This window comes from Aspergillus pseudotamarii (genome assembly GCF_009193445.1).
Source record: "Aspergillus pseudotamarii strain CBS 117625 unplaced genomic scaffold BDV38scaffold_22, whole genome shotgun sequence".
NCBI classification, from domain to species: domain Eukaryota; kingdom Fungi; phylum Ascomycota; class Eurotiomycetes; order Eurotiales; family Aspergillaceae; genus Aspergillus; species Aspergillus pseudotamarii.
This window is the reverse complement of record NW_022475036.1, coordinates 381367-406486: the sequence shown is the minus strand read 5'-3', so window position 1 is coordinate 406486 and position 25120 is coordinate 381367. Positions and strand designations below refer to the sequence as shown.

At 47.1% G+C, this 25120-nt stretch overlaps 8 protein-coding genes across 8 annotated transcripts; 2 read left to right on the top strand and 6 right to left on the bottom strand.

Annotated features, from left to right (window-relative positions):
• Positions 1–198: 198 nt before the first annotated feature.
• On the bottom strand, positions 199–1840 carry BDV38DRAFT_75628 (uncharacterized protein). Its single transcript, XM_032063881.1, has 2 exons — positions 1641–1840; positions 199–1571 (listed from the first exon to the last, which is right to left on the bottom strand). Exon 2 carries the CDS (start codon positions 1419–1421, stop codon positions 219–221), a length of 1203 nt encoding a protein of 400 aa, XP_031914365.1. The 5' UTR covers positions 1422–1571; positions 1641–1840; the 3' UTR covers positions 199–218.
• Positions 1841–4412: 2572 nt separating this feature from the next.
• Positions 4413–5757, bottom strand: BDV38DRAFT_270766 (uncharacterized protein; the record flags this gene model as incomplete). Its single annotated transcript, XM_032057205.1, has 5 exons — positions 4413–4463; positions 4656–5244; positions 5308–5415; positions 5452–5657; positions 5713–5757. 5 exons carry the CDS (start codon positions 5755–5757, stop codon positions 4413–4415), a joined length of 999 nt encoding a protein of 332 aa, XP_031914364.1.
• Positions 5758–8293: 2536 nt separating this feature from the next.
• BDV38DRAFT_270764 (allantoate permease family MFS transporter) lies at positions 8294–10233 on the bottom strand (the record flags this gene model as incomplete). Its single annotated transcript, XM_032057204.1, has 8 exons — positions 8294–8345; positions 8405–8585; positions 8645–8993; positions 9045–9464; positions 9516–9576; positions 9630–9774; positions 9843–9938; positions 9993–10233. 8 exons carry the CDS (start codon positions 10231–10233, stop codon positions 8294–8296), a joined length of 1545 nt encoding a protein of 514 aa, XP_031914363.1.
• Positions 10234–11339: 1106 nt separating this feature from the next.
• BDV38DRAFT_75255 (mitochondrial carrier domain-containing protein) lies at positions 11340–13133 on the top strand. The gene is made up of 3 exons (XM_032063878.1): positions 11340–11695; positions 11750–11942; positions 12009–13133. The coding sequence occupies exons 1-3, from the start codon at positions 11666–11668 to the stop codon at positions 12788–12790; spliced, it is 1005 nt and encodes a 334-aa protein (XP_031914362.1). The 5' UTR covers positions 11340–11665; the 3' UTR covers positions 12791–13133.
• A 299-nt stretch (positions 13134–13432) lies between these two features.
• Positions 13433–18607, bottom strand: pyrG (orotidine-5'-phosphate decarboxylase pyrG; the record flags this gene model as incomplete). Its single annotated transcript, XM_032057203.1, has 7 exons — positions 13433–14109; positions 14175–14383; positions 14417–14421; positions 15064–15473; positions 16316–18128; positions 18171–18418; positions 18469–18607. 7 exons carry the CDS (start codon positions 18605–18607, stop codon positions 13433–13435), a joined length of 3501 nt encoding a protein of 1166 aa, XP_031914361.1.
• A 165-nt stretch (positions 18608–18772) lies between these two features.
• BDV38DRAFT_75184 (MAPEG family protein) lies at positions 18773–20149 on the bottom strand. The gene is made up of 3 exons (XM_032063877.1): positions 20051–20149; positions 19855–19990; positions 18773–19745 (listed from the first exon to the last, which is right to left on the bottom strand). The coding sequence occupies exons 1-3, from the start codon at positions 20080–20082 to the stop codon at positions 19458–19460; spliced, it is 456 nt and encodes a 151-aa protein (XP_031914360.1). The 5' UTR covers positions 20083–20149; the 3' UTR covers positions 18773–19457.
• Positions 20096–22243, bottom strand: BDV38DRAFT_270761 (putative diacylglycerol O-acyltransferase (DgaT); the record flags this gene model as incomplete). Its single annotated transcript, XM_032057202.1, has 6 exons — positions 20096–20255; positions 20293–20379; positions 20410–20493; positions 20566–20740; positions 20797–21802; positions 21950–22243. 6 exons carry the CDS (start codon positions 22241–22243, stop codon positions 20096–20098), a joined length of 1806 nt encoding a protein of 601 aa, XP_031914359.1.
• A 661-nt stretch (positions 22244–22904) lies between these two features.
• BDV38DRAFT_282296 (WD40 repeat domain-containing protein) lies at positions 22905–24999 on the top strand (the record flags this gene model as incomplete). Its single annotated transcript, XM_032059759.1, has 4 exons — positions 22905–22998; positions 23125–23240; positions 23297–23497; positions 23578–24999. The coding sequence occupies 4 exons, from the start codon at positions 22905–22907 to the stop codon at positions 24997–24999; spliced, it is 1833 nt and encodes a 610-aa protein (XP_031914358.1).
• Between the last annotated feature and the right edge of the window lie 121 nt (positions 25000–25120).

Below are 25120 nucleotides of genomic sequence, written 5' to 3'. Positions count from 1 at the left end.
TACAAATCTCCCGCCCATGCAAGGGAATAATCAATGACAGTCTCAAGTCTCACGAGAAATCTGTGACACGTGTTCAACACACCTCACTCTGTGAGAGCGTCACAACTCGGAACTTTGGAAAGCTCCAGGCTTTTCTTTTTCTAAAGAATGTTGCACAGCCGGTGGCTGTCAATGTCTAAATGGAAAACACGGAGAACCAGCGTGGCGTCATGACTCGACTATTCGCTCTTTCGACGACTGCCCATTTTAGTCGCCACCAACTTTTGTTTCAGCTTTCGCGCACCAATGGCATTCATTTTACGTTCCGGGACAGGCTCGTCAGGGAGGTCCATTCGAAACCGTCGGACACTGCCCTCGTAGTTTCCTTTGCCGTCTTTTTCTTCAAAGAACGGCGTGCGATCATGTCCGAACTGGCACCACTTGGGGGCAACCCGGCGCCAGAAACCCCTTACCCCGCTACTGGCACGATCGATCTTCTTGTATTCGCGCCTTCGCGTGGACGGGGACGTCCAGTCAATGACAGTGACCGAGGTCTGGATGGGAGGGATATAACTTTCATCACGGATGGTGCTCGTGACGGGCGAAGCGTGGAGCACGGGGCCCTTATGATTGTCTTGACCCGTCAAGTCCTCACTGACTGTAGGAAATCGGGTCGGGAAGACTGGGGAAACCGGGGGTGAGCCGGTCTCTGAAGATGTGCGGAGCGTGTGTGGCGGACTATCGTGAATAGTTGGGGGAAGTGACGCTCTTTCATACTGAGTTGGGATAGTTCGCTCACTGTCTTGAAATAGACGACAGGATTCCCGGTGCAGGGCCAGAAGATCTTCCCGCTTGGGTTCCAGATCTTTACTAGGAACCGATGGCGTGAGAGGGGCCGTGACGGTAGCTGAGCGGCGATGAGAATGTAAAGAGCTTTGGCGTGCCGTTTGTGCAGAGTGGCGAGTGCTTCGAGATGATGAACGACGATGGTCTCCAGGACTTGTCGAAGAGGGCGACGGTGGGGATGAAGTTCGTTTCCGCTTTGGAATGCGAGTATTGTCGCAAACAGGAGATACGTCTGGGGTGACGTTTGGAGTTGTGGTCGAGGATACTTCCATACTCAGTCCCATATCGTCGGCGATATCGTGAGAGGCTGGGGAGGTGCATGTATCCTCGGTGATTTCAGTGAGTTCCAAGGTGGCTTTTGTATCGGACAAGGCATTCAGGTTAGGAGAAGAAATCTCAAGGGATGGAGGTAGCTGGGATCCAGCCAGGCAAGACGGATTATTTCCGGTGCCTGGACCCAGAGCAGTTGGTGTAATAGTTTGGACTATGTGGAGAGGGCGGCTATTGTTGCTATTATTATGGTGATGCCCGTGCGGAAGACTGTCAGGATAGCCGCCGTGGGCATGCGATTGGCGATGGCATGTGATGGAGCTCATGGTTGGCGACAATCACCTGCCGAGTAACCAGTGGTTCGGATCGTCGAAAAGAAATAGGGAATATCAAGTGAGGCGCAAGAGATCGGGTTGATCAGCCGATCATGAGACGTAGTCTCTGACCATCAATACATGACAATAGGAACAATGGTTCTGACAAACGAGGTCAGTATATATACTTCATGCCGGTCCCACTCAAGACCTTTTCATATGATTACCTACCGATACAATGAAACATCCTGACGGTGAAACCAGCCCATCAAACTCGAGAGAGAGAAGACATAGGGAATGAAACGAGGACCCAGGGAGGACGGAGGAGGGGTTAAGAGGGAAAGGGAGGGAGGGAGTAGACCAGAGACAGTTGATAGTAGTTCGTAGGATGCCGGAACCCACTTATAATAAGAAGTAGAATAATAATAATAATAATAATCAATCAATCAATTATGGGGAGAAATAGTTGGAAGAAATTATAGGCGAAACCAGTTCTTCACCGACGGGGGGACCTTCCAGTCTTTTGCGCCAAAAAAAAATGATAAAAATAAAAAAGAAAAGAAAAATGAGAGAGAATTAATACACCGCAGACGATCAGTGGAGAGAATCGGGCACTTTACCCTCTCACTACGGGAAGAACACGAAGGACAAGAAAGGTAAAAAGAAGAGACGATTCATGGAGAAGAAATTGACCCCAGTGACTACGACTAGTCTACTAGTTAGTACTCCAGACTAATACCTAAGTTAAAATCAAATCGGCGCTCCTTCCCTTTTGCCAACAATTAAGAAAGAATAACACTGCGGGGCTGCCCTCCATCAGGCATCCAGGCAGATTGAAATTCCCCTGCAGGTCGAGTCTGGACCTGCAGGTTCCACTGGCTCTGACTACTCAGCGCAAGACCTGTCATTGGACCCTCCCCGTCCCTCGTTCCTTCTAAACGCCCCTTACAACAGGCTACTCTTTTTTTTTTTTATTTTTATTTTTTTCCTCCAAACTTGATCCCCCTATCGGAATGATAGGCATCCATCTTAATGTAATTTATATGAACCATACGAGGCTATCGTCATCAATTATTGACAGCAAGGGGGATTTCCTTACTATATTAGTATATATTAGAGGTAACCGACTAGTAACACAAGAAAGAGAAAAAGCAAAGAAAGTCGGCATCGAGACCCGACCATGAAATAGACTACGGTTTATAGTCAGCGACGGACCAGTCATTTCCTTGGGAAGGCGAGCAAGACATGGGTCATTCTGTTGATGATCTCCCCACCATGTGCCCCCGCTGCAACCAATGTCCGCTTCCGCGCCCCGCTTGAATGGTGCACTCCCCCATTCGGACGCCTTCTATTGGTCATGCATTTTCACCGCCAGTCTTTCGCCTGGGAAGGCGGTAAAACTGCGAACAATCTGATCTTGCTGGACATGGACTCGTTCCTTTTTTTTTTTTTGTGTTGTAGCAAGGCATGTCGGACTCGCGCCCGCTCAGCAGGTTTGAACTTTGAACAAGAGGGAGACATCAGGTGATGTCATCAGCATACCTCCTCCCCCACCGTTGGTTTACTTGGTCCAGACCAAGAGTGACATTCGACTAGTAGCATTCCTGACTCTAGTGTATCTAGTATGATTTTACGAAGCTGGTTGTTCTCAACCGGTATTTAGACTAGGTCTACTCTGTACGGAGCACTCTATACTCGGTAAGCTCCCGAAAAGTTGGAATGCACCTTTTCAGCCACTCAGGAACATTCTGCAAATGCCATGAATGCTTCCCTCTTCTACTCGATGCTCGCCTCCGTGTCGTTTTCATACGCTCGGTATCACCCAATACACGAAAGGTCTCCCTTACTGATTAGCACGGCGATACATTGCATACCATGTTTAAAAAAAAAAAAAAAAAATTATGCACAAACCGAAGTACCACGAGGACTCAACGGCTGACTGGCTGACTCCCTTCTGGAATTTATGACCTATCTACTAATGAAACATTGCATACTCACTTCCGGTTCTCTAGCCCCTATTCTGTTCTGTATACACGGACCACCTTATCGATCACGTCTCCTAAGGGTATCCATCCAACTAGTAGGGAACCCCGTGGAAGTTTCCCTCCTCTTAGTACCGTGTGTTTAATAGTATCGTCTGATGTGCATAAACAACTCCAGTCCATCGTGGTAAACCAAGGGCTTAGTGAAACATGCATGCCGTATCCTTTCGCAGATCATGGCCTGCAGCGAGGACGTTCTCGGCCGGTCAGCAACTTAGGCATAAAATTGTCACGCTATTGAGTAAGTGAGGGCTTTTGACGGTAGTCGACAGCCATGGTTTCATTGAGCATGTGGACTCGATTGAAACAGCGACTTGTATCCGTGGAGAGAAAGAGTAATATTCGGTTGGCGAAATGATAATAGCTAGCTACTCCGTAGGATTGTGAGCAATGAGATGGTCCACTTGCAAAGGGGAACTCTTCACTCTCCAGATCCCGTCCCCTACCAGAGGCCACAAGTTATTCATAACCTGCTTTAGGCGGCTAGACCTATAATATGATCCCGCAATCACGTCCCTCGGCAGTCGCTGGCTGTCCCACACCTCTGTTCCAATTTCCCTGACATCCTGGGGCTTACCCGTACAGGTATTGGGTGTGACGAGAAACGATCGGCTCACTTGCTGGATGGCATCTCTTTCATTATCTTCTTCATAGGCACCCCCGCCAAAGGGTACAAGACGTAAACACCTCAATCTCTGAGTAGATTGTTTCGAGACGATAACATTCTAGATCCCTCTAGCAAGACCTTCATCAATTGCAGCATTGATTAACGTTTCCCTGAGAAAAGCGGGTCCGGCATTCCTCCTGTTGAGGGACCAGTGATAGCAGCCTAGATTTATGAGCAGGGTATGGAGCTGTGAGAATTGACCTATCGCCTTGTATATGTCGCACTTATGTGGGCGGCCTCCACGACGCTTTATTGGAAGGCGAAGTTCTTGTAAGTTTGGGCAACTCTGACAATTCAGTGATATCGTGACTGTCGAATAGCGGATACGTGTATCGAGTGTATGGCCTGAAATTTTTATGGCTAATATCCTATGGCTCGAGTGCGAGGCCTCTCAATGAGCAGCCATGCTGTAGAAGAATACGATGAGGAGACTGGCTCCTCCGTAAACAACGTAACCATAGATATTTTTAGCGGATGGAAAGCCTGGACTGCAGCTATCATATCTTCGTCGTCTGCAGATCGGCCTGCAGCACGCACCTTCCATGGATCCATCATCAAGAACAGTCTTTCCAGACTTGTTAAGATTGAAGCAGCTCGCATTAACAGTGTAGGATCCGAGTGAATCGAGATATCCAGTGAATGAAGCCGTGAAAGATCGACCATATTTGCCAGTTCGGGCAGCGTTACTTCCCAAGGTCCACAGCGAGCCGGCGACGTAAAAGAGAGTGAAACTAAGCATGCTGCTGGGCTGGGCTTCTCATTCGCAGTACTTTCTTTGCCCATCGGTTTCAGCAAAGTTAGAGAACGAGAACTTCTTCCGCGTATATTAAGATGCTTAAGATTTGGAGTCATGCATATGATCGATAGAATTTCGTTGGAATGCACCCAAGGTCTCCCGACTTCATTCATGAAATAATCCACGGCAACAGTATGCAGCCCCGACGAACGAAGAAGAATATCAAAGTTCTTGAAAGCACGGGGATGTTGGATTCGTGGCAGAATATGCGAATCAAGACTTACATCTTGGAAAGGCCAGATGTTTAGGCGGCACATTGGATGATATTGGCGTAAGACTTGCTGGAGTAATGGTGGGTACATGGTCATATCTACTACATAATTTAGCTCACTGAGGTGCTCTAGATGAGCAATCACAGAGACAAGAGATTACCACTTCTCCTCTCCATATTACCGGAGCTTTAAAATATAAGGCCAGAAATCTGGGCCAAGGTACTCTTTCAAGCAGTACTTTAGAAAGGTTCTCTCCGAAGCCGGGAGGCCGTAGTGGACAAGTTCCATACTCTGGCGACGCCATGGTGTTTCGCTGTAGTCTCACAGGAAAACGATATCTAGCCTTCGAGCATACTTCAAAAAGAGTCGCCCGCGACCAACCTCCTTCAGCTCTGAGACAGCTTTTTGAAGACTCACACTATGCCCAAACCTAACTTTGAGAGTTTCATAGAGAATAGGAGCCGTCGCATCATACCACTCTCGGCTTGTCAGGCTAAGGGGGGCTAGGATACCAGAAGGGTCGGCTTTGACCTAGATCTCTTTAGTAATTGACAGACTCATCAAGGGGACCCAAGGGCCCACATACAAAGCGGCAAATGTGCCACTTGATCTCGCGAGGAAGAATCTCCATATCGGCCCTATAAGGTAGAGAAGGAGAGGATTAGATGTGTAGAGGAGAGAGAGACTGTGTATGAAGCAGTATATCCACTGGCTTATATTATTTGTGATTTAGGCAGCAGCAACCTCACCGAATAAGAATAAGACCATCAAAGCAGCTCTCTGTGTACTAGGTAGACATCACCTAGACAAAGGCTGTAGTCTATCTACTAATCTTTGAAAGGCAGTTTTTCATTCACTGATCTTGCATTTGTATTTCGAGGAAGGCCTAACCAAGCATAGGCAGAGAATGCAATTGCCTTCCTTCCCAATCTGGTACTAACGATGTGATTCCATGTTTCACTAGGGAAGTAGCGGCCAGGAAGCTTAGGGTATAAATACTTGTACTTCCCCCCGCAGTTCCTTCTTTTCCATGTTCTCTTCCTCTCTTCTTCTTCTTCTTCTTCTTCTTCTTCTTTACACTCCTTTGTCGATCGACCTACCTAGACCAGGCTGCCTAACGCACCTTTTCTTCTTCTTGTGTCCTTCTTTCTATTTGCTTGTCTTCTCTTCCATCTTCCATCTTCAAGTCTTGTTATCTTCGTTACCTGTCTCCCCATCTATTCTTATTTTCTTGTCTTTCTCCTCTCATCTCTCCATTTTTTTCTCCTTTGCCTGTATATACAGCCTTCCTTCTATCGAACAATCTTTCTTCTGGAGTGCCGGGTAGTGGCAGGGTGGGGAAGAGCAGAGCAAACCGCAGCAAAGGAAAAACAAAACAGAAACAGAAATAGAAAAAAAAAAACTCGTCTTGCAAAAAACACATACTGACACAAAGCAAATCAACAGGGTATTCCAAATCAAATATGCATTCATATACGGGCCCTTGGTTGGGTGGCTGGGATGGGCCTGGGTTATCAGGCAGTTGTGAACTGCCTGATAACAAGTCTTTTCTATCCTTAAATTCGAGTGAGTGATACTTTGTCTTGAGACTTAACCTGACGAAATGTTTATTTGACAAAGACAAGCAGAGTGAGATCGCCTTTTTCTCTTGCCACTTCACGCTTTTTTGGGGATAACCACCGCCATCTACATATCTCTTTCAATGTCTTGAATTCCCTACATAGGAAGACCCGAAGGTTCCAGATCCACCATGGGAATTAAAGGGAGTGCACTAGGATCTGCTCGCGGAGAATGGGACTAGGATTGTTTCGAGTGAAGGAGGCGGTGGGCTGAGAGGACAATGGAGAGGGATGGACAAATATGTTCAGTGTACATATGAAAAAGTCTTGATTGGATACATATTACGGTTTGACCATATTCCTTGCTATGTCTAAGCTCTATTCAAATGGTACTGTAGGCCAGTGACATACCCATATTTCCCCGCTGAGGGAGGAGCACACCGGGCTCTTTAGAGAGCCCTGCCATATTCAAAGGCCATGTATACAAAGGAAGCAGATATAAGTAATCCGTTAAACATCTGGCAAAATAACCTATTATTGAACTCTAGCTGTGCGACCTGACTTGCCCCGCGATGCAATTAAGGGAGCCCTAGTAGTGAAGCCAGTAAATCCTCACCTGCCTCTTAACCTGGTTGTTTCTACAGGATACTGACGGTAATAGATCTCCCTCTCTACCACATTTCCTCAAGACACAAGTCGCGTCACCCAGAGGCGCATATATCTATTCGCGCTCAGCCAACCCTAACCGCCAGAGTATCGAGGATAACCATTGCCGAGCTCGAGGAAACAGATCACGCACCGGTATATTCATCCGGAACGGCTGCTATAGGAGCCATCATACAAGGACTGGCATCCGGGTACCATATTGTCCTGCATAGCGAGTCTTTACGGCGGAACGCACAGGTCCCTCAAGCAAGGAACACCATTATTTGGTAGCATAGTGCTATTCATCAATGACATTCAGACTGAACTGGCGAGCATCCTCAGTAATTGCGAAAACACTGTCAAAGTGGTGTTGATTGAGACGCCGAGTAACCCAACTCTATTACTGGTAGATATCCAAGCTGTTGCGAATACCGTGAACACACAAAACGGGCCCATTACCTGTAGAGGATAATACGTTCTTCTTCCCGTATATTCAGGGACTGTTAAGGTATGCGTTTGACGTTGTTTTATATTCAGTGGCTAAGTATATCAATGGACATACCGTACAAGGCCAGAAGCGTCACGATGATATGTTCACAGATTAACCGGCCGGCAGCTGAGCTTCTTTATGAACTCAGTAGAGGATATAGACACTGACTTATTACTTGGAAACCAAGAATCATTATCGGAATGACACACTCCTCTACTAGTCAAGACTTAGCATTGAGCTTGTCTTTATTTAAATCTCCCACTGCTGTTTTGCCGCTCTGACTGCAGTACATCCGGCTCGGCACAATAGCAGCTGTTGACAGTATCAAGCGTACCGTGTTCAAAAAACACTTCCTTACACTTTGCATGTCCCTTTTAGATAGAAATATAAATATTGGGTGAAAGGTATACATTGGTCGCTGATAAGTGTCATAATATTCTGCGTAACAAAGTCATGTTCATGAATAAAAGAATTTACAACGAATAAAGAAACTCATGGTTCTCCCGATCAGTGAGATCCAACCATCTAGATCCCATTAGTGACCTATACTTTCATGACAATGACAAGATAGGGACGACACTTACTCTTGATTCTCCAGTCGTACGTAGCCTGAGCTCTCCGTGATCTGGATCTTCTTCGTATTCTGTCTGCTATACCACCACCAGATGAAGGCCAAGAGAAACAAACAGACGCCCCAGCAGACAATGATCGTGATCTCGGCGGGAACATAGCGAGGCTCATCTTCGGGACGGAAGATTTGAGGACCTATACAGATGACGCTGTTAATTTCCAATCGGATCTAGGTCAAAACGACGCGGACATACCGATGATGTTTCCTGCACAGTATCCGATCAAAAATAGTGCAGCAACGGTGGTCTTCTTGGTATAACCGGCGACGTTGGAGGAGACCATCGAGAGCAAGGCCACGAATGGAGTCGGGCTTGCTTGGGTCATGTAGTAACCGATCAGACGTCCGACGTTGTTTTCCAGGGGGAGAGCAACGATGAGGATCATGCCCACTATGGCAGTAATTAGGCCGCCGGTGCTACAAAGGAGTCGCTGGCCCGTGTATTGGCCGGCGTAGCCGTTAAGAACTAGAGCGACAACCTCAACTGCACCGCCGGGAGTACCATACAGGAGACTCTGTTGGGCAGTGTAGCCAAAGCTAGTAATCTGATGGTAATTAGTCTTGAGTCTCAGTTCAGAACGAAAGGAGGTACTCACCAGCTGGTTAAAGAAGTTTGTAATACCGCCGTTGGGAATATTGGCGATAAGCGCAAAGAAGAAGAACGCCCAAGTCATGGGGTCTAGGAGTGCTTCCTTGACCTGGTAGAGCTTGAAGTGCTTGTTTCCAATGCCCTGTTGGTTTTCTCGGACGCGAGCGACAGCGAGAACACGATCTTCTTGCTTTAGCCAGCGGGCGTTCAGTTGGTTATCTGGGACTATCCAGAGGAATATAACACCAAGCACAACGGTTAATAGACCCGTGCAAAGGAAGACAATCTTCCATGGCGCGATGGCCGAGCCGTGCCTTTCTGTGCCGACTGCGATGCCGTACGCCACAAAGCCGCCTAGGATCTGGCCCCAGCCATTGAAGCTAAACCAGATGTTGACACGGCTGCTTTGTTCACTCTTGGTGTACCACTATGCGAGAAATATCAGAGCCTGTTGTTGCATGGGGGACTTGAAACGCACCTGCGAGGTCAACAGAGCAAAGCCTGGTGTAACAGAGGCTTCGAAGACACCAAGGAAGAAACTAACGAGAAATTGTCAGCCGTTGTTAGTGATTGTGGCAGGGTGTGGTCTGACCGAATAGCAATGGCTCCGGAATAGTTGCTGACAGCAGCGAAACAACAAAGAATGGCTCCCCAAATAATGATACAAGCCGCAGAGTATTTACCCAAGGGGAGGCGCTGGAGCAATCGGTTGGTGGGGTATTCCCATGCCAGATACCCTATAGTTCAAGCCGTGTCAGTCTAACCGGCAGTGTGTTTCCATATTTGGGGTCATTGTTTGACGAACCGAAATAAAATAAACTGCCTAGCCATTGATATTCGTCGCCTTGCAGGTTCAGGTCTGGTTTGAGTCCCATGACGCTAGCATAGGATAGGGTCGTTTCTGTTCAGGATTAAGGGTTACGAATGCCGAGGTTAGAGGCGAAGAACAACATACTGTCCAAATAGTTCATTCCATATACAAAACACATAATCGGCATCATATGCCAGTCAATGATTCTTAGAAGTCGCTTATTTGTTGCGGCATCGAGCTCGATCGCTTCGCCATGGAGTTCCTGAAAGGCTTTCAATGCCTCGTCTGCATCCTGGGCATGTTCTTTCAGCTCTGGATCGACGTGCCCCTTGACGTCTTTCTCCATATCGACGGTGGCAGGTGGGGAAGTCTTCTCATCCGCCATTTTTTCTAATATTTTGGTGTGGGAAGGGATAAGAGAGAGGGAGAGGACAAGAGAACAAAAAGAGATCGTAAGGGACGGTGAGAATGCCTTTACATACGTGCGGACGCCTCCTCATCCGCAGGGGTCATGGCACTAGAGGATGGAACGATTGTTATCTGAGCTGGCAGAGATTAGACTTCATCGGCACAACCACCATCCACAGATAAGCCGCCGATTATCTGGGGTACGCCAACTACTAGTCGTAGTGCGTCCACTATGACGGCAAGCTTATCGTTCATGGCCAATCCCATGCAAGCACAGCGGCTTGGGTTCCGCGTGAGTTCCGTACGTTGGAGCTTAAGAAATGAGGGGGAAAGAGGAGAAGGATAACAAAAGGCAATTGGGTGGAGAGAATAGGCGATGAGACGATTGAACCATTGGATAAGACAGCCGAGTATCTCTATCACGAGGAGACGTTAAAACTAGTTGAATACATAATGGGATGCATGATAAGATAACCACAAAGGGTAGTAGTAGTAGTAGTGGTAGGAGTAGTAGTAGTAGTAGTAGTAGTAGTATCCCCCTCACTTATCTGGCGGACATTTCCGCTGCCAAGGGAGCTTACCCTCTCCAGAGTCCAGTAGTCTCACTGGTTTGTCGATCTGCATCTGCCAAGAGGAGGAGAGAAGTAACTTTAGCACTTCCAGAGATAGGGTAGAGTAAGAGTAAATACTACCTCGTACTTTTGTTTAAATTAAATCCACTTCGGCATTCAAATATAAAGCCGACAAACATCCGGAGATTCTCGGATATAATATCGAGATCTTCCTCCGTATATTTTCTTCTTTTCCCCCGAAGTCTAGTTTGAATATCTTCCTCCAGGTCAACCAACGATTTAAGCTTATCAGTTGGACTAGTATCTCCGTATCTCCATATCTCCTTATCATCTTGACATTTTAATCCACTCACTAAAGCGATTGCAGTGGGCCTTTGCTAACTTTCCCCTTTAAGGAGCTTATCGATAACAGACCAGTAGCCATAAATTATCAATGATTGACATGTACGCGTCAACACCGCGAACAAACCAAGAAACTATATGCATATACCTTTTACACCTGATGTGTATATACCTCCACTATAAGAATTAAAGTTGTTTTAGTCTGTCGGTAAAGAGCAAGAGAAAAATATCTCAATGGGGAATTTGCAGCAATATCAGTCCTCGAATCGGTTCCCGCGGAGCCCGGAATAAACTCATCCAATAGTGAAAAAGCTTCGCTGCCTGGCATCAAGTCTAATATCTACCTACATCGCTGTATTCTAATATAGCAACTGACTGTGACCTGTCTCAAAGTATAGAAAGAAAACTCAAAGCCTCATGAGGTGATGTCTGCCAAGACAATTGCAAAGTCCACGATTGAACTTCCTCGTCCTCCCGTGTCTGTCGATAGTCAAGATGTCCGCCGAGCCACTCAGTATATTACTGGTATATGTTCTATCCCCTTGGATAGACAGCACATATTAACTTCTGGAGAACTAGGCAAGCACAACCGCATCCCTCTCACTAGATCTATTTATCCATCCCTTAGATACGATCAAAACCCGCATCCAGTCTCGTGAATACTCGCAGTTCCTGAGAACCAACACAGGAACCAGCATATGGCGACACCCAGGGATATTCCGCGGCCTTTACCAAGGCATTGCGAGCGTCACCGCTGCCTCGTTTCCCACAGGTCGGTGCTACCCAACTTCATCCTTACCCAAACTATATTCAATGATCCCAGAGTAACGAATGAAAGCGGGTGCATTTTTCATCACGTATGAGTATACACAGTCAGGGCTCCAAGTCATACATCAAAAGCTTGGAACGCATAAGTCTAGCTCAGCTCAGATCTTTTCCGATTTTTGCGCGGCCTCCGTTGCGGATCTTGCAGCTTGTGGAGTCTATGCTCCGGCTGATGCTTTGAAACATAACGCGCAGATGATCCAATCACACCAATCGGATGCATCAGCACACGTGGCTGGGGGAAAAATAGGCGGTGTAGCCCAAAAAGCAACACGATTAGCTTTCAAGAAGTTTATCAACCCTAAACAGCTTTGGAGCGGATACCCTGCTCTTGTGGCGCATAGCTTGCCAGTGTCGGCAATTCAGATGCCTCTGTACGAGACTTTTCGGTGTCGCATTTCTGAGTATAGATTTGGAACTCGAGAGGAGGTGTCGGAAAGGCCAAGAGGTTATGGAAAGAAACAGACCCATTTGGCATTGGGCGAGGCCGCTGCGACAGCCGCGATTAGTGCTGCAGTGTCTGGCGGTATAGCCAGTGTCCTGACAGCACCAATGGATATGGTCCGGACACGAATCATGCTTGATGCGGCAGACATAACCGTGCCGCAGAAGAAAAAGATGATCAATACCGTTCGAGAGGTCGTACGAACGGATGGCCCGAGGGGCCTATTCCGAGGGTGTGCTATCAACACGTTCATGGCGGCCGTCGGATCAGGATTATACTTTGGTCTCTACGAGAGCACCAAGTGGTGGCTAGGCTCTGACTCGATGGAGCACCGTGCTATGTTAGAATAGGGGGCGATGGGAAATCTTGTATATAATGATGTTTGTTTGTACGATAGTGGCTGACTGTATATTAGTGATACCCCACTCTAAGAAAGTAGATCAATCTCCAGCAACATCTTCTCGGAAAATCCTGTCTTGACTACAGTTATCTGTGGATCGCGCAAACTGCTAACTGTCAGGTTACGTCAGTCCACCTCTAAGTGTATTGACCCTGCTAGGGTAAAGTAAGTTCGGTGGATGTACCCACAATTAGTCAACATTGACTTCCTGTACTTGTTGTTTTGAGACTCGCGAAATTAGAATATGAGGCGAGAAAGTTAAGTGCCAGATATACGACAACTGCCTTTGAACTCACCTAGGCAGAAATTGTGAGTGACTACAAACGGGTCGGTCAGGGTAGATCAACTACTTAGCCCTGATCTAAGCTGACTACAGCCTATATCGTAAGGGTTGGTTCAGACAATGTCCACCCCTGACTCTAACTTTGAGTTTGTCCATATACTGAGGTAGGTGTCTTACTCATATGGAGAGGGTATCTCTTAGCATCGGCCGATCATAGATCCATAGTGGTCATTTTGAGTGCTAAATTTATCATTCGGATCATACTTGCGAAATATTGCCATTAAGAAGCACATATCAGCTATCCCCTAATTATTGCGCGCCAACACGCTTCATGTATGCATCCCATCCCTCCTTCTGGTACCGCCGAGCCGCCTCTACGGGATCGGGAGCAGCATAGATTCCGCGGCCAGCAATGATAAAGTCGGCACCGCGTCCAACAGCTGACTCAGGAGTTTGATACTGCTGTCCCAACTTGTCTCCCTTCGACGAGAGGTTGACACCCGTCGTGAAGACGACGAAGTCCTCATCCTCCGAGGGCGAGCTAACTTCGGACTGAACCTCCCCCAGGTGACGCGTCGAGACAAATCCCATCACGAACTCCTTATACTTCCGAGCATAGTCAACAGAAGAAGTGGTATATTGACCGGTAGCCAAAGATCCCTTAGATGTCATCTCCGCAAGGATCAAAAGACCCCTCTCAGAGCCGTAGGGGAAGTCCTCGGCCGAAGCAGTCTGGGCCAGAGCCTCGACGATACCTTCACCAGGCAAAATACTGCAGTTGATAATGTGGGCCCACTCAGAGATGCGTAGAGTGCCACCATGGTACTGCTTCTGGACTGTGTTTCCGATATCGATGAACTTGCGATCTTCGAAGATGAGGAAATTGTGCTTCTCTGCAAGGGCCTTCAGACCGGTGATGGTTTCTTCGCTGAAATCGGAAAGGATGTCGATGTGAGTCTTAATCACGGCAATGTATGGGCCGAGTCCTGTTATACATTCCACCATTAACCATTACTAGATCATATGTAAGTAGCATCCCTGGTGCGCATACGGTCAGCCAAATCCAGCAACTCTTTGGTGGTTGTCACGTCAGCGGAAACGGTGACATTAGTTTTCTTGGCCTCGGCAACCTCGAAGAGCTTCTTTACGAGGGCATTGGGATGCTTGCTAGCGCGTGCGCTGTAGGTCAATTGCGACTTGGAGGACATGTTGGCAATGGAGGGGTAGCGCGGGGTTCTGCAACTAATGTATAAATGGGCACTCAGCGGTTGAAACCGGCTTATTCAATAAAACTAGTACTCCAAGTGTTCAGTAAGCAAGCAAAATAATCAGGATGTCAAATTAATAACTCAAACTTGTGGAATGAATGGTAAGTACAACCTGTACGATAATCGCCGCGAAAAATTAAATTGGATCTACTATGGAGGGGGGAGTCATGCACTAGCCACAGGTTTCCTCCGCCTGTGGGGTGAGCCACATGCCTCATCTGGACCAAACACATCAGCGCAGTCACATGCAGATAAGATTAGGGCCTATTCTTAGGGTTGCCGTCCGCGGGGGTCACTCAAGCAAGATACCCTATACTAGTTCAAAATAATCATCATAAACAAACCTGACTAAAGAGGTTGCTGTAATTCAAATTGCCCGAGACTTCAATATTAACTATATAGCAGCTCTCTGCGAGATTCGCATCGATATGACATGCCACTAGCCTAGGAATAGATATTTCAGTGCCTTGTGGGAGCCTAGAGGCCATGCCTGCAGCCTGGCTTTTTATGAGTGCTTTTTGTGCCCTTCCAAGGACATAGCAATAAGGCCAACTCTATCAGCCATAATAATATCAATACCAGCATTGGCTTGGGCCTGGAATGTTTCCTAATTAGTGAACACCTTCTATATCGGAAATTGAAAACACTGAGAATCAGGATAGATACACCTACCTTCGCATTTTCTGGTATATTGTTCTGAGATCCATAGGACCCACAGATCAATCCTGATTCTTGGACATATCTGACAAGTCTGGGGCACATTACTAGCGCCTCAGACGCAAATACAAGTCCAGATAATTTCCACCTTCTGGCGAATCGAACAGCGGATTGTATGCTAGCGGCCCTCAATTCTCGATCCGCAACTGGAGGCTTGCCGGCATTAGTGATGAACATCACAGGGTACGTCTGTTGTTTAATGGCCAATAATATGCAGATCTCAGGGGTAAATGAGGATAGGATAATAGTCCGTTTCTTGTTGCCATAAGAAAAGAGTTTCTCAAGCGCTTTGTCGATGAAGGTATTGATTTCAATAGCCACCGGTGCTACACCGGCATCTATTGCTTCATGAAGCCTAGGGTACTCTTCATTGGGACGTTATTAGCCCTGTCTCTTACAAGTTGAGAACCACCAGTAACAAAAAATAACATACTTATCTCAATATTGAAGCTGATTGACTCAGGAAGCTCTTCAAGCAGTTCTTCCAGTGTCGTGAAGGAATCTTGGATAAAGTCACCTCTGGTATTAGGCTTGAACCCCTTGCTAACAAAGTCAACTGTATACTTCATTCTATGACGAACTTCCCTAGTTCCTCTCTCATGATCTTTAGTTAATGATCGAGATCGTGGCTTGGCCGAAATAATCTGGTTGGACATAGGCTGTGCATTCGCTGCTCCAAGTACAGATACTGGATCCCCTCGTGGCGACTGGATGTTGCTTGCGTGCATGAACTTTGGCGGGTGAGAAAAAGTTCGAAATAAGCCCAGAGATACTGACCTGATCAAGATTTAAATCATGAATAGGGATGTCGGTTCCTGACTCGCTCAGAGAAAAGTCATGGTATATGACGGGCACGAGGTCTCTTGTTAACTGCACATCTGACCAAACTTTAGTGCGCATGCAAGGTATGATCCGTGGGATCTTGTATTACCAAACTGTCATAGTTGTTATTCGGGTTTGCTCCATATATCAATAAACCATTCTTACCTCAACAATTGAGGCGCCTTGCTTTGAAGCCAAAAGAAATGACTAGATCCCATGTTAGGTAGGCAATGCTCTGATTTCAAGTGGTTCTAAAAGTGTTGCCTACCTCTATGGTATTTTCCCCTATCTGGAGATAATGGCGGCTGGCTGTGTTTTGTCCGAGACCTGCCTACACGTTACTGGTCTATCGTAGAGAAGGAAGAAGTAATAATATAGCACATACCTCTATGACCAACCAGCTGCACCCCTTCTTCAGTGACGAGGGGTCTGCCTAAAGGACCGGCACGGTGGGATATTAGCTTAGAGATAACGAAAGTGAAAGTGACCTTTCCGAGAACGTCAAGTGTGTCTTTCTCGAGGATAGGTACGGTGCGTTCTCTGATGAGGCTTTCACGGTTTTTCCCGAAATAATCGCTGGAGCTTCCTATCAGAGCCGTACCACCCCCCAAAAGGTTACGTCCCTTTGTCAAGGTAGAGCTAGCTTGGAGTAACTTGAAGGATATCCAGGCTCTGTCTGGATCTGTAACAGGAAAAATGAAAGGTTCGTGGGTCATATCAGTCAATAAAGGTAGCTCTACAAGCTGGCTTTTGCTTTCCCTCTCTGAGGTTGAAATTTCCATCAGGAAGCCAGCATTCATGGCGATTAGCTCCGTTGGGGAGCGATCTCTCAGTTCAACAGCCTTTACCTGCTTTCCGCTTTGTAGGACACCCAAATTGATGATTAGGTAGTGACAGTCAGTTCTAAACGGCATAGTGTTTTGAAGAATTGGCTGCATAAATGTGCTAGCAGGACCACCGAGAGGATCCTCAGTATCCAATGAAGTGAGCATCCCAGCTAGGGTGAGATGGCCTCTTACTGCGGCATGCTCTTTTGCCGTCCACCCGGAATAATCATGAACGTCCTGTTTTGCTGCCGCATTCAAGAGAATTTTGGCCACGGCGTGGTGACCCTCCACACATGCAATGAATAAAGGAGTCCAGCCATGCACAGTCTCTGGGGTATCAAGGTCTGGATACCTTCCATGCTCAAGGAGTATATCCACATATACTTCATTTCCACTACGAGCCGCAACATAAAGAGCTGTCTCTCCATGACTAGGTTCGCCATGAGATTCTAGGGGAAATTTGGCAAGCAGGCGGACTAGGTCATCATACTGGTGTTTGATTGCAATGACAAGAAGATCATTCAGGATACAAATCAAGTTATGGTTCCTGGCTTTGTCACTTGTTTGCCTCATTGGTTCGAGAGCTTTCAAAAAAGCTTTTGTGACCAGTGCATGGTTGTTGATCACTGCGTAGTGCAGTGGCGTATATCGTTGAGAATCCAAGGACATGATGAGGTGTTCGGGATACTCCTGACCCGACTTTTGAGAAAAGTCCAATAGTAATTCACAGATATCTGGTAAGCCGTAAATTGCACTGTAATGGAGTGGAAGACGCCCAAAAGCATCCTTTTCCAATAAGACGCTCTTTTCGCCGAGCGCAAGTTGCTGAACGACCAAGGAGAACAAGTTACTCTCTGGCTTACCACAGAAGTCTCTAGAGCTGCACTGAGAACACATCTTTGATGTAGTGTGCTCTCCAGTGGTTAGTTGCCGACCAGAAGTGATAATCATTCGGTTCAGTATCCTATGGTCTGGCGTAATATGATATTTGGGGAATGCTTCTGAAAGCAAAAGGATAGCAGACCGCTTAGAACGATAGATTACTGAGCGCCCTGCTAAACCACAGACAATTTCCTGGAAGCATTGTCTCGTTGTGGCATTACTCGAGTACATCTCGTCCAAAACCTTGGATAATTCTTGGGCATCGTCGTTCATCACAGCATGATCCAAAGCTCTGATAGGGTCACTGGAAGGAGAGTGATGGCTGGAGACATTTTCCAGACAAGATTTGGTGTTTGAATAAAACTTCATATCAGAACGGATTTGGATGATGCTGCCCATCAGTTCATTTAGACTTCCAGTATACTTCAACCATGATACATCTCGATCAGCCTCCAACTTGACCCACTTCGCTTTAGGACCTCCATCAATCTCCCCGGTTGGGTGGCTAATCTTCGCGAATTAGGCAAGCACTCTCCGGACTGCTTCTTTGTTGACTCGATAATACCATTGCAACTTTTCTGAATCCTTACGAAGCTCTAGCACTGCCTTAAAGACGTTCTCTAACTCGCAGAGGCTTGAGCATCTTGCTCCTGTCAAGGTGTTTGCTTCTGGATCCAATCGTTTGGAAATCTCCTCTCTTCTTTGCCTCAGGAGAACATAATTCTCGTGATGAAAGTCGCTGAAGCAATGGATGCTACATTCAAGGCGGCTATATACGTCTACAACGAATGTTAATGATTTTCCTAGGGTACAGAAGATAGTAACGGACCTGCGAAATCTGGTTGTCTCTCTGTAAAGTCGACTGTTCTGATAGCTGTCTTTAACAGCCTTTTCAGTAAGGGATAAGGCACATAATATGGCGCCCACTCCGGCACCTGATATTGATGGTAATTCAGTCCGAATCGCATGATCACTTTGGACAATGTAGAGCAGTAATAGTAGGTAATAAGAAGATCCAGCTAACGAAAAATGGAGTTACATGTGAATCATCAACATCTCGGTACCTCAATAATTTCACATGTGTTACTGCGGGACGCAAGAGCTTTTAAATAAAAGGAATCCAGTAGCTCAGAAAGTGGATTGCTTTAGTAGCTGCGGTAGCGTTTATATATATAAAGAAACTGACTAGGGTACCCTGATCCTTTACCGGATTGGATGAATCCCCTGCTACTTTCTGTCAATAAATGTTTAGATCGGGACTGTAGCGCTAACTGAATATAGCTTACTATTGCCTTGTACTAGACATGACGAGCCCTGATGTCCGTAGTCTTTTGTGCAGAGAGACCACCTATAGGTAGCACTATCGCACTTATCCCTTGAGTGTTCCAAGAGGAGGCTTAGCGATCAAACTTGCTGCTTATTGCCTCGAGAGCTACCTTACGTCTCCGTTATCAAGCCCTAAGCCATTTAAGTCCGCGGTGGCTCAGATTATAGGGGCATAGAAAGAGGACACTTCGATGCAAACCCGGATATCTTGAACATATCACTAGTTTTAGAGATGTGACACGATCTAAATAATCTATCAGTGGAGGAATCGATAAAAAGGTAGACTATGTGTGGTAATAATCATTTTTTAGAGTGACGATGGAGATAACTTCGACAAGTCATCAAGATTATAGTGAGCCCTGTCTTCCTAAGATTTTAAAAATGTTTACTAGTGTTTCTCACGATCTCAATGGCAAATTCAGAGGATTATTTTACAACGAGGCAGTATTGTCCAAAACCGCAATGATACAGTCACTTACAAATAGTTGGTGTTTAGAAAGAAATTAGATCCCTCCCAACGCCGAATACACTCAGCCCCCACAGAGCGCCCTGCACGAGCCAGAAAAATCCTCCAAGGAACCTTCCCTTACCCTGCGGCTTGCCCGAGTACACGTAGCCGTACAAGAAAAGCGAGCGAGCTACGAGCCAGCCGGCGCCAAGAGCGGTAGCCAGCTGAGGGTATTTCAGACCTGCAACAAGAGTAAAGAGCATGGTCTGGGGAGCATTTTCGAGGAAGTTGGTGTGCGCGCGCTGGGCGCAGTTGAATTGTTCCGCTTTAGCCTGTCGGGGCATATTCTGTTAGCTCTTATCGAGGTTGCCTATGTCTGTGCGACAATATATTCTGAAAGTCGTGGTAAGTGGGACAGTGAGGGGAGAATGGAGGTCTTACATTCGATTTGCACTGTTCGACAGTCGCATAGCTGTGAGGGTAGGGAACTTTAGCTTCCTGGCGAAGACCCGACACAACCATTCCATGGAGAAAGCTGAGCACAGGGATAGCTCCAAGCGCGACGCCAATAACGGCGCTAGAAGCTCACAGTTAGTCAAAGATGGTCTGTTGCCTTCTGGAAATGGGGCGAACTTACCCGTAGTTGTCAGGGACGGTTATCGCGACCATTGTGAAGTGTAAATTAAATATTAATCAAGGGTAGACGGTCGATTGATCTTTTGGTTGTTTTTCGGGGTACGGTGGGATCTAGAACCATAAATAGTGCTGATTTCTTGACGTCAGGAACTCGGAAAAGTTGATTTCCCATTCGGAGTCCCGACGAACCGACCTCCGTTTGCTCACTAATTATTTGGGGCCGTCCTTTCTCGTAGGCTCTACGACACGAAACGATGCATAATACTGAACCTTAACGTGCTTTTCAGGCGCAGGTGACAGCCAATCATAGCATACTTCAAGAGACGGCATCTATATGAGATACGTGTACTTTCCCGTCACACTCTACTGAGGGACTCTGAGAACAACTTGACCAGGATGATAACTACTGTGCCTGATTTGAGAAAGGGTGGGCCGATTGAACACCTCACATCTATCGTTGTTATATGTATCACAAGAAAATATCATCCCTGGGTCATTTTGCTAACGCTGCCATACTTCGCCTGCCAAGCGAAGAAATACAGCAGGGCCCCTAAAGGTTGTCCAACGACGCAAAAGCTAACCCAAAATATTGAATTCCCAATTACCTTCCCCGAAGGATCTTTCATCTTTTCTAATGGGGCGGTGATGGCGATCAGTGGAAGCTGGAACAACATTCCTACGAGAGCGACACCTTGTTATCGGTTAGCTTGAAATAAATATGCATAGGGTATGCGCGATTCTCGGTACCTATCATATTATGCGTAGGGATTCCCACAAGCAGTTCGTGCAGAAGGGCCGAAACTAGAAAGACAACAGTGCTTGCCGTCAAAGGACTATATCCCCGTCCAATCAGAGGCGAGTACACATGCCTCTTCATGAAGAGATAGACAGGCCTGTTCCAAGATCGCCAGTACATACCAAGACTGGAGCTGTTCCACCAGTCAAGATAGAACTCTCGGTCTCCAAACCGCAACACTTCAGCGAGGGCATTCAAGAATGACTGGAAAAGAGCGAAAAAACCAGCAAGCCAAATGATGAGGGAGATGGTAGATAACTTCATCACTCGCTCAAAAATGGAAGCAATGTCCATGACAGCGATTTTGTCAATCGAGTTTCGCAGCACAGGAGCAGCGTACTGGGCAGAGAGAAGCCATATGAATATAGACAAACTTATAAATTCGAACATTCGCTTGCCCACAAATGACCATCGGATTTCGGGTGACCGGGGATAAACTGGCTGATAAACCAGCGTAGGTGCCAACCAAAAATACACCAAATTCCCAAGTGTAATATTCCGTGGATAAGGGCACGAGGAGTAGATCTCAGGAAGGGCGGACTCCGCGGATGGATTAAGCATCGCTTCGCGGAGATCACGATTGGTGAATGCATATGACCAATTTTTGAGCGCTACAATAATCGCATGAACTTCGCAGAGCGTCCCGATCCCTGGGTGATGGATGTAATAATAAACGACATAGCTCGTCACCGCAAGGTTCAGCAAGGTATTGAGGATATGAAAAGATAAGGCGAACCGCCAAATCGTCCGGAATTCACGTTGTTCACGCTCGCCTTCCTCAGCTGATTTGTCTTTCTTCTTCTTTCGGCCAACAGTTTCTTTGACCCGTCTTGCTACAGCCAACTCAAGAATGTATGCAATAAACAGCTGACAAGGGACAATGACAAAGAGCATTGAGCCAAGAACTACATCTTGTTTCCGGTAGTCATGGCATCTAATGCAAATGAGGACCCCATACTATGCGATGAAACGTTCAGCTCTATTTACCCCAAAGAACTTAGTTCTACGATAACACTTACTTTCATAGAATTCTCAATAATCAATCGGAGGTTCATCGCCACTAATCCAGGGGGAGAATATCAGCTTCATAGATCACCAAGTTACCCTAGAGGAAAACATCGTACCCAGGACGATCACCATCAAATTTCGGAACCCGAGGAAACTAGTCGGAACATTGGACTCTCGGCTTAGGCTTGAGTGTTGCAACTTCGAGTGGTAGGCTGCCACATGCCGATACTTGCTCCTCCTTTTGCTTTTAGGCACTCCGCTGGCATCGCCCGTAGGAAGTGAAGGTTTAGTGCGAGAAGAACCGTTCATGGCTTCAGAAGATGAGGACGAAGCTGCGCCGCGGATATTTACATCGCTGCTTGACGCAGATGCCTTCTCTGTCACGTCCATCTTCATATAATCTCGGAGAAACCCGGCAGTAATCCACAATGAACACACAATGACCGAAAACAAAAAAAATGAATAAAAATAAAACCAGAACCACGGAAGGGCTGGCAAAGCCGCGTGGAAGCGACAGCGTCGATTGTGAGGTCAATTGCGGGGATAGCTTAGAATACAGGATAACAATCCCAGCGACCGGACCAGAGAAGAGTTGATCATGACAGGGCAATTGAGGGTATTTATAGCATGAAAACAATGAGACAAGCCAGGAGCAGCACAGCGGGGCTGGCAAGGACGCATTGCAACGGTGATTTAAAGCAAAGGCCTCTTGAGGCGACCGGGGGTTGAGAGAGCCGTTTGGTGCTAATCATTACTTGCTCTGCCGCTTAGTGTCTCGCGGCCAATGATCATCACCGCCGCGCGCTCGGCCCAAAGTCAAGTTGCTTTCGCTCCCATTCAAATCATCAACCACGTTCACGACGAGAATCCATCCACTCTACTCCGTACCAGCCGCATGCACGCTATGGAAAGGCCGTTCTAGCTGAAACCCCTGTCACCTCATTTGAGGGGTTGTTGTTTGTCATTCGCTCCGCTTTACCTTTCACCCGGTCAATGGTCGCAAACTTCCGTAAGCTTCTTTTCCTTTACAACCGAGAATAGCTTGCTTGTGATGGCATTTTACGACGAATCTGGGGCCGACTCCCAGCCATTTGGAAGACCTCAAAAACCCTATGAGGGTGGAATTGTGGGACCACGGCGACCACGTACGTTCATTTCTTTGATTTGAATTTTGTTTCCCCTCCAATATACCCATCTCTTTTCTTTTCCTGTTCATTTTGTTACCCCATCGTTCAACAACTGTGCAAAGCTAATAGCGTCCAATTTAACAGGACTTGTCACTGATTATGGATCGTCACTCGTACAATGGATGCGCACACGGCGCCCAACATACAAGGGCGGCCACCGAATGGAGACAGAAAGGCCAAGTGCAAGCTACGTAGTTGATGTAAACAGCTATACCCTCCCTTGAAGACGTCGGCTAACTCACTTCCCTCATTGCAGATGCTGCCCCCGTTAGCACGAATTCATTCACCTGTGGATACCATCCCCGTACGGCACCTACACCAATCCATTGGAAAGTCAAAGAAGCCGATCACAGTCGTAAGATGGACCCCAGAAGGGAGGCGTTTATTGACGGGTGGGCACACTGGAGAGTTTATGCTATGGAATGGAACAGCATTCAACTTTGAGACTGTGATGGATGTATGGCTTGACCTCCCTTTTTTTTTCCTTAACTGTTTCAGTCTTCGATTTGCCTGGATCTCTTCTGACCAAGGAGATAGGCGCACTACGACCAACTGCAAGCTGGAGTTACTTCGTTGGCATGGTCCCACAGCCATGACTGGTTAATTTCGGGCGGACAAAAAGGTGATATAAAATATTGGCGGCCTAATTTCAACAATGTCGAAACCATTGATGATGCGCATCACGATGCGGTTCGAGATCTTGCGTGGTCTCCTAGCGATACGAAGTTTCTCTCCGCTTCTGACGATACGACCCTAAAGATCTTTGATTTCACCTCAAGAACCGCCGACACCGTCCTTACGGGTCACAACTGGGACGTCAAATCATGCGATTGGCACCCTACGAAAGGACTTCTTGTCTCTGGTTCAAAAGACCACCAAGTCAAGTTCTGGGATCCCCGCACGGCAAGATGCTTGACAACACTCCATAGTCACAAGAACACAGTAACCGCGACGCGGTTTTCACGTGTGAATCAAAACCTTCTCGCAACATCTTCTCGTGACCAGACGGCCAGGGTTTTCGATCTACGTATGATGCGGGACATTTGTATTCTTCGTGGACATGAAAAGCCTGTTTCTTCTCTAACATGGCACCCCATCCACAGCTCACTTATCTCGACGGGGAGTGAAGACGGTTCGCTGTACCATTACCTTCTTGACGAGCCAAACGTGCCCTCTGGACAGATTCCTACAATAGCACCTTACGACAGTCCGGACCCTGCGAACACACCTGCGCAAGTCATCTACCCGGCCCACCGGGTCCAGTATGCACATAGCGCTACAATTTGGTCACTGGATTGGCATCCACTAGGCCATATACTTGCATCCGGCTCGAAAGACAACTTCACACGGTTTTGGTCTCGAGCAAGACCGGGAGAGACTAGCTACATGAAAGATAGGTTCCACATAGGGGAAGAGGCTGCCGAGGCCCAGGGAACTTGGAGTAGGGGTTTCGGAAGACGACAAATGCGCGAGGAGGAAGAACAAGAATTACAGGATGAAGCCGAGAGCCTCGTTGATCAGAGGAAGCCGATCGGGTCTGTTCTTCCTGGAATACAGATCGCACCTCCTGGCGGGACGCCTCACAACGACGGGCTAGGCTCGCAACTGCTGCCAGGTATTGGTGCTCCACAACCACCCCCAGCACCACCAGCAGGAATACCTTCATCGATGCCTCAGATGGATCCCAACCGCCTAGCCGCTCTTTTGTCTACCCAAGGCCCCCATCAACCCAATAATATTCCTCCAAACACGGGACTGCCTGGATTTCCCATGCTTCCTGCCCTCTCAGGAACACCACCTGCCAATGTTGACCTTGCAGAGCTTCAAAAGCAGCTCATGTCACAGGGCATTCCACTACCACAGAATTTCGCTCCCCAACAATTTTCTCCCCTACCGGGTACCGGAGGCCTTCCTGGTTTGCAGGGTAGCAATACGCCCGACAATCCTTATGGAAGATGATGTGCATGTTTTGAGTTGGCCTAGGGGCGATTGGCGCAATGGCAGATAGCTTGTTCGGGTTTCTGATAGCATCGGCATGTGTTTGAAGAGTATCACATAATTCCTCCGGCTGTATTATAAA

Coding starts and splice junctions, on each gene's coding strand:
- BDV38DRAFT_75628 (XM_032063881.1), bottom strand. CDS start 1,421: ATGAGCTCCATCACATGCCATCGCCAATCGCATGCCCACGGCGGCTAT.
- BDV38DRAFT_75255 (XM_032063878.1), top strand. CDS start 11,666: ATGTCCGCCGAGCCACTCAGTATATTACTG. Junction 11,696..11,749: donor AGCCACTCAGTATATTACTG/GTATATGTTCTA, acceptor CTGGAGAACTAG/GCAAGCACAACCGCATCCCT. Junction 11,943..12,008: donor CGCTGCCTCGTTTCCCACAG/GTCGGTGCTACC, acceptor AACGAATGAAAG/CGGGTGCATTTTTCATCACG.
- BDV38DRAFT_75184 (XM_032063877.1), bottom strand. CDS start 20,082: ATGGTCGCGATAACCGTCCCTGACAACTACGG. Junction 19,991..20,050: donor ACCGTCCCTGACAACTACGG/GTAAGTTCGCCC, acceptor GTGAGCTTCTAG/CGCCGTTATTGGCGTCGCGC. Junction 19,746..19,854: donor TCGAACAGTGCAAATCGAAT/GTAAGACCTCCA, acceptor ATGCCCCGACAG/GCTAAAGCGGAACAATTCAA.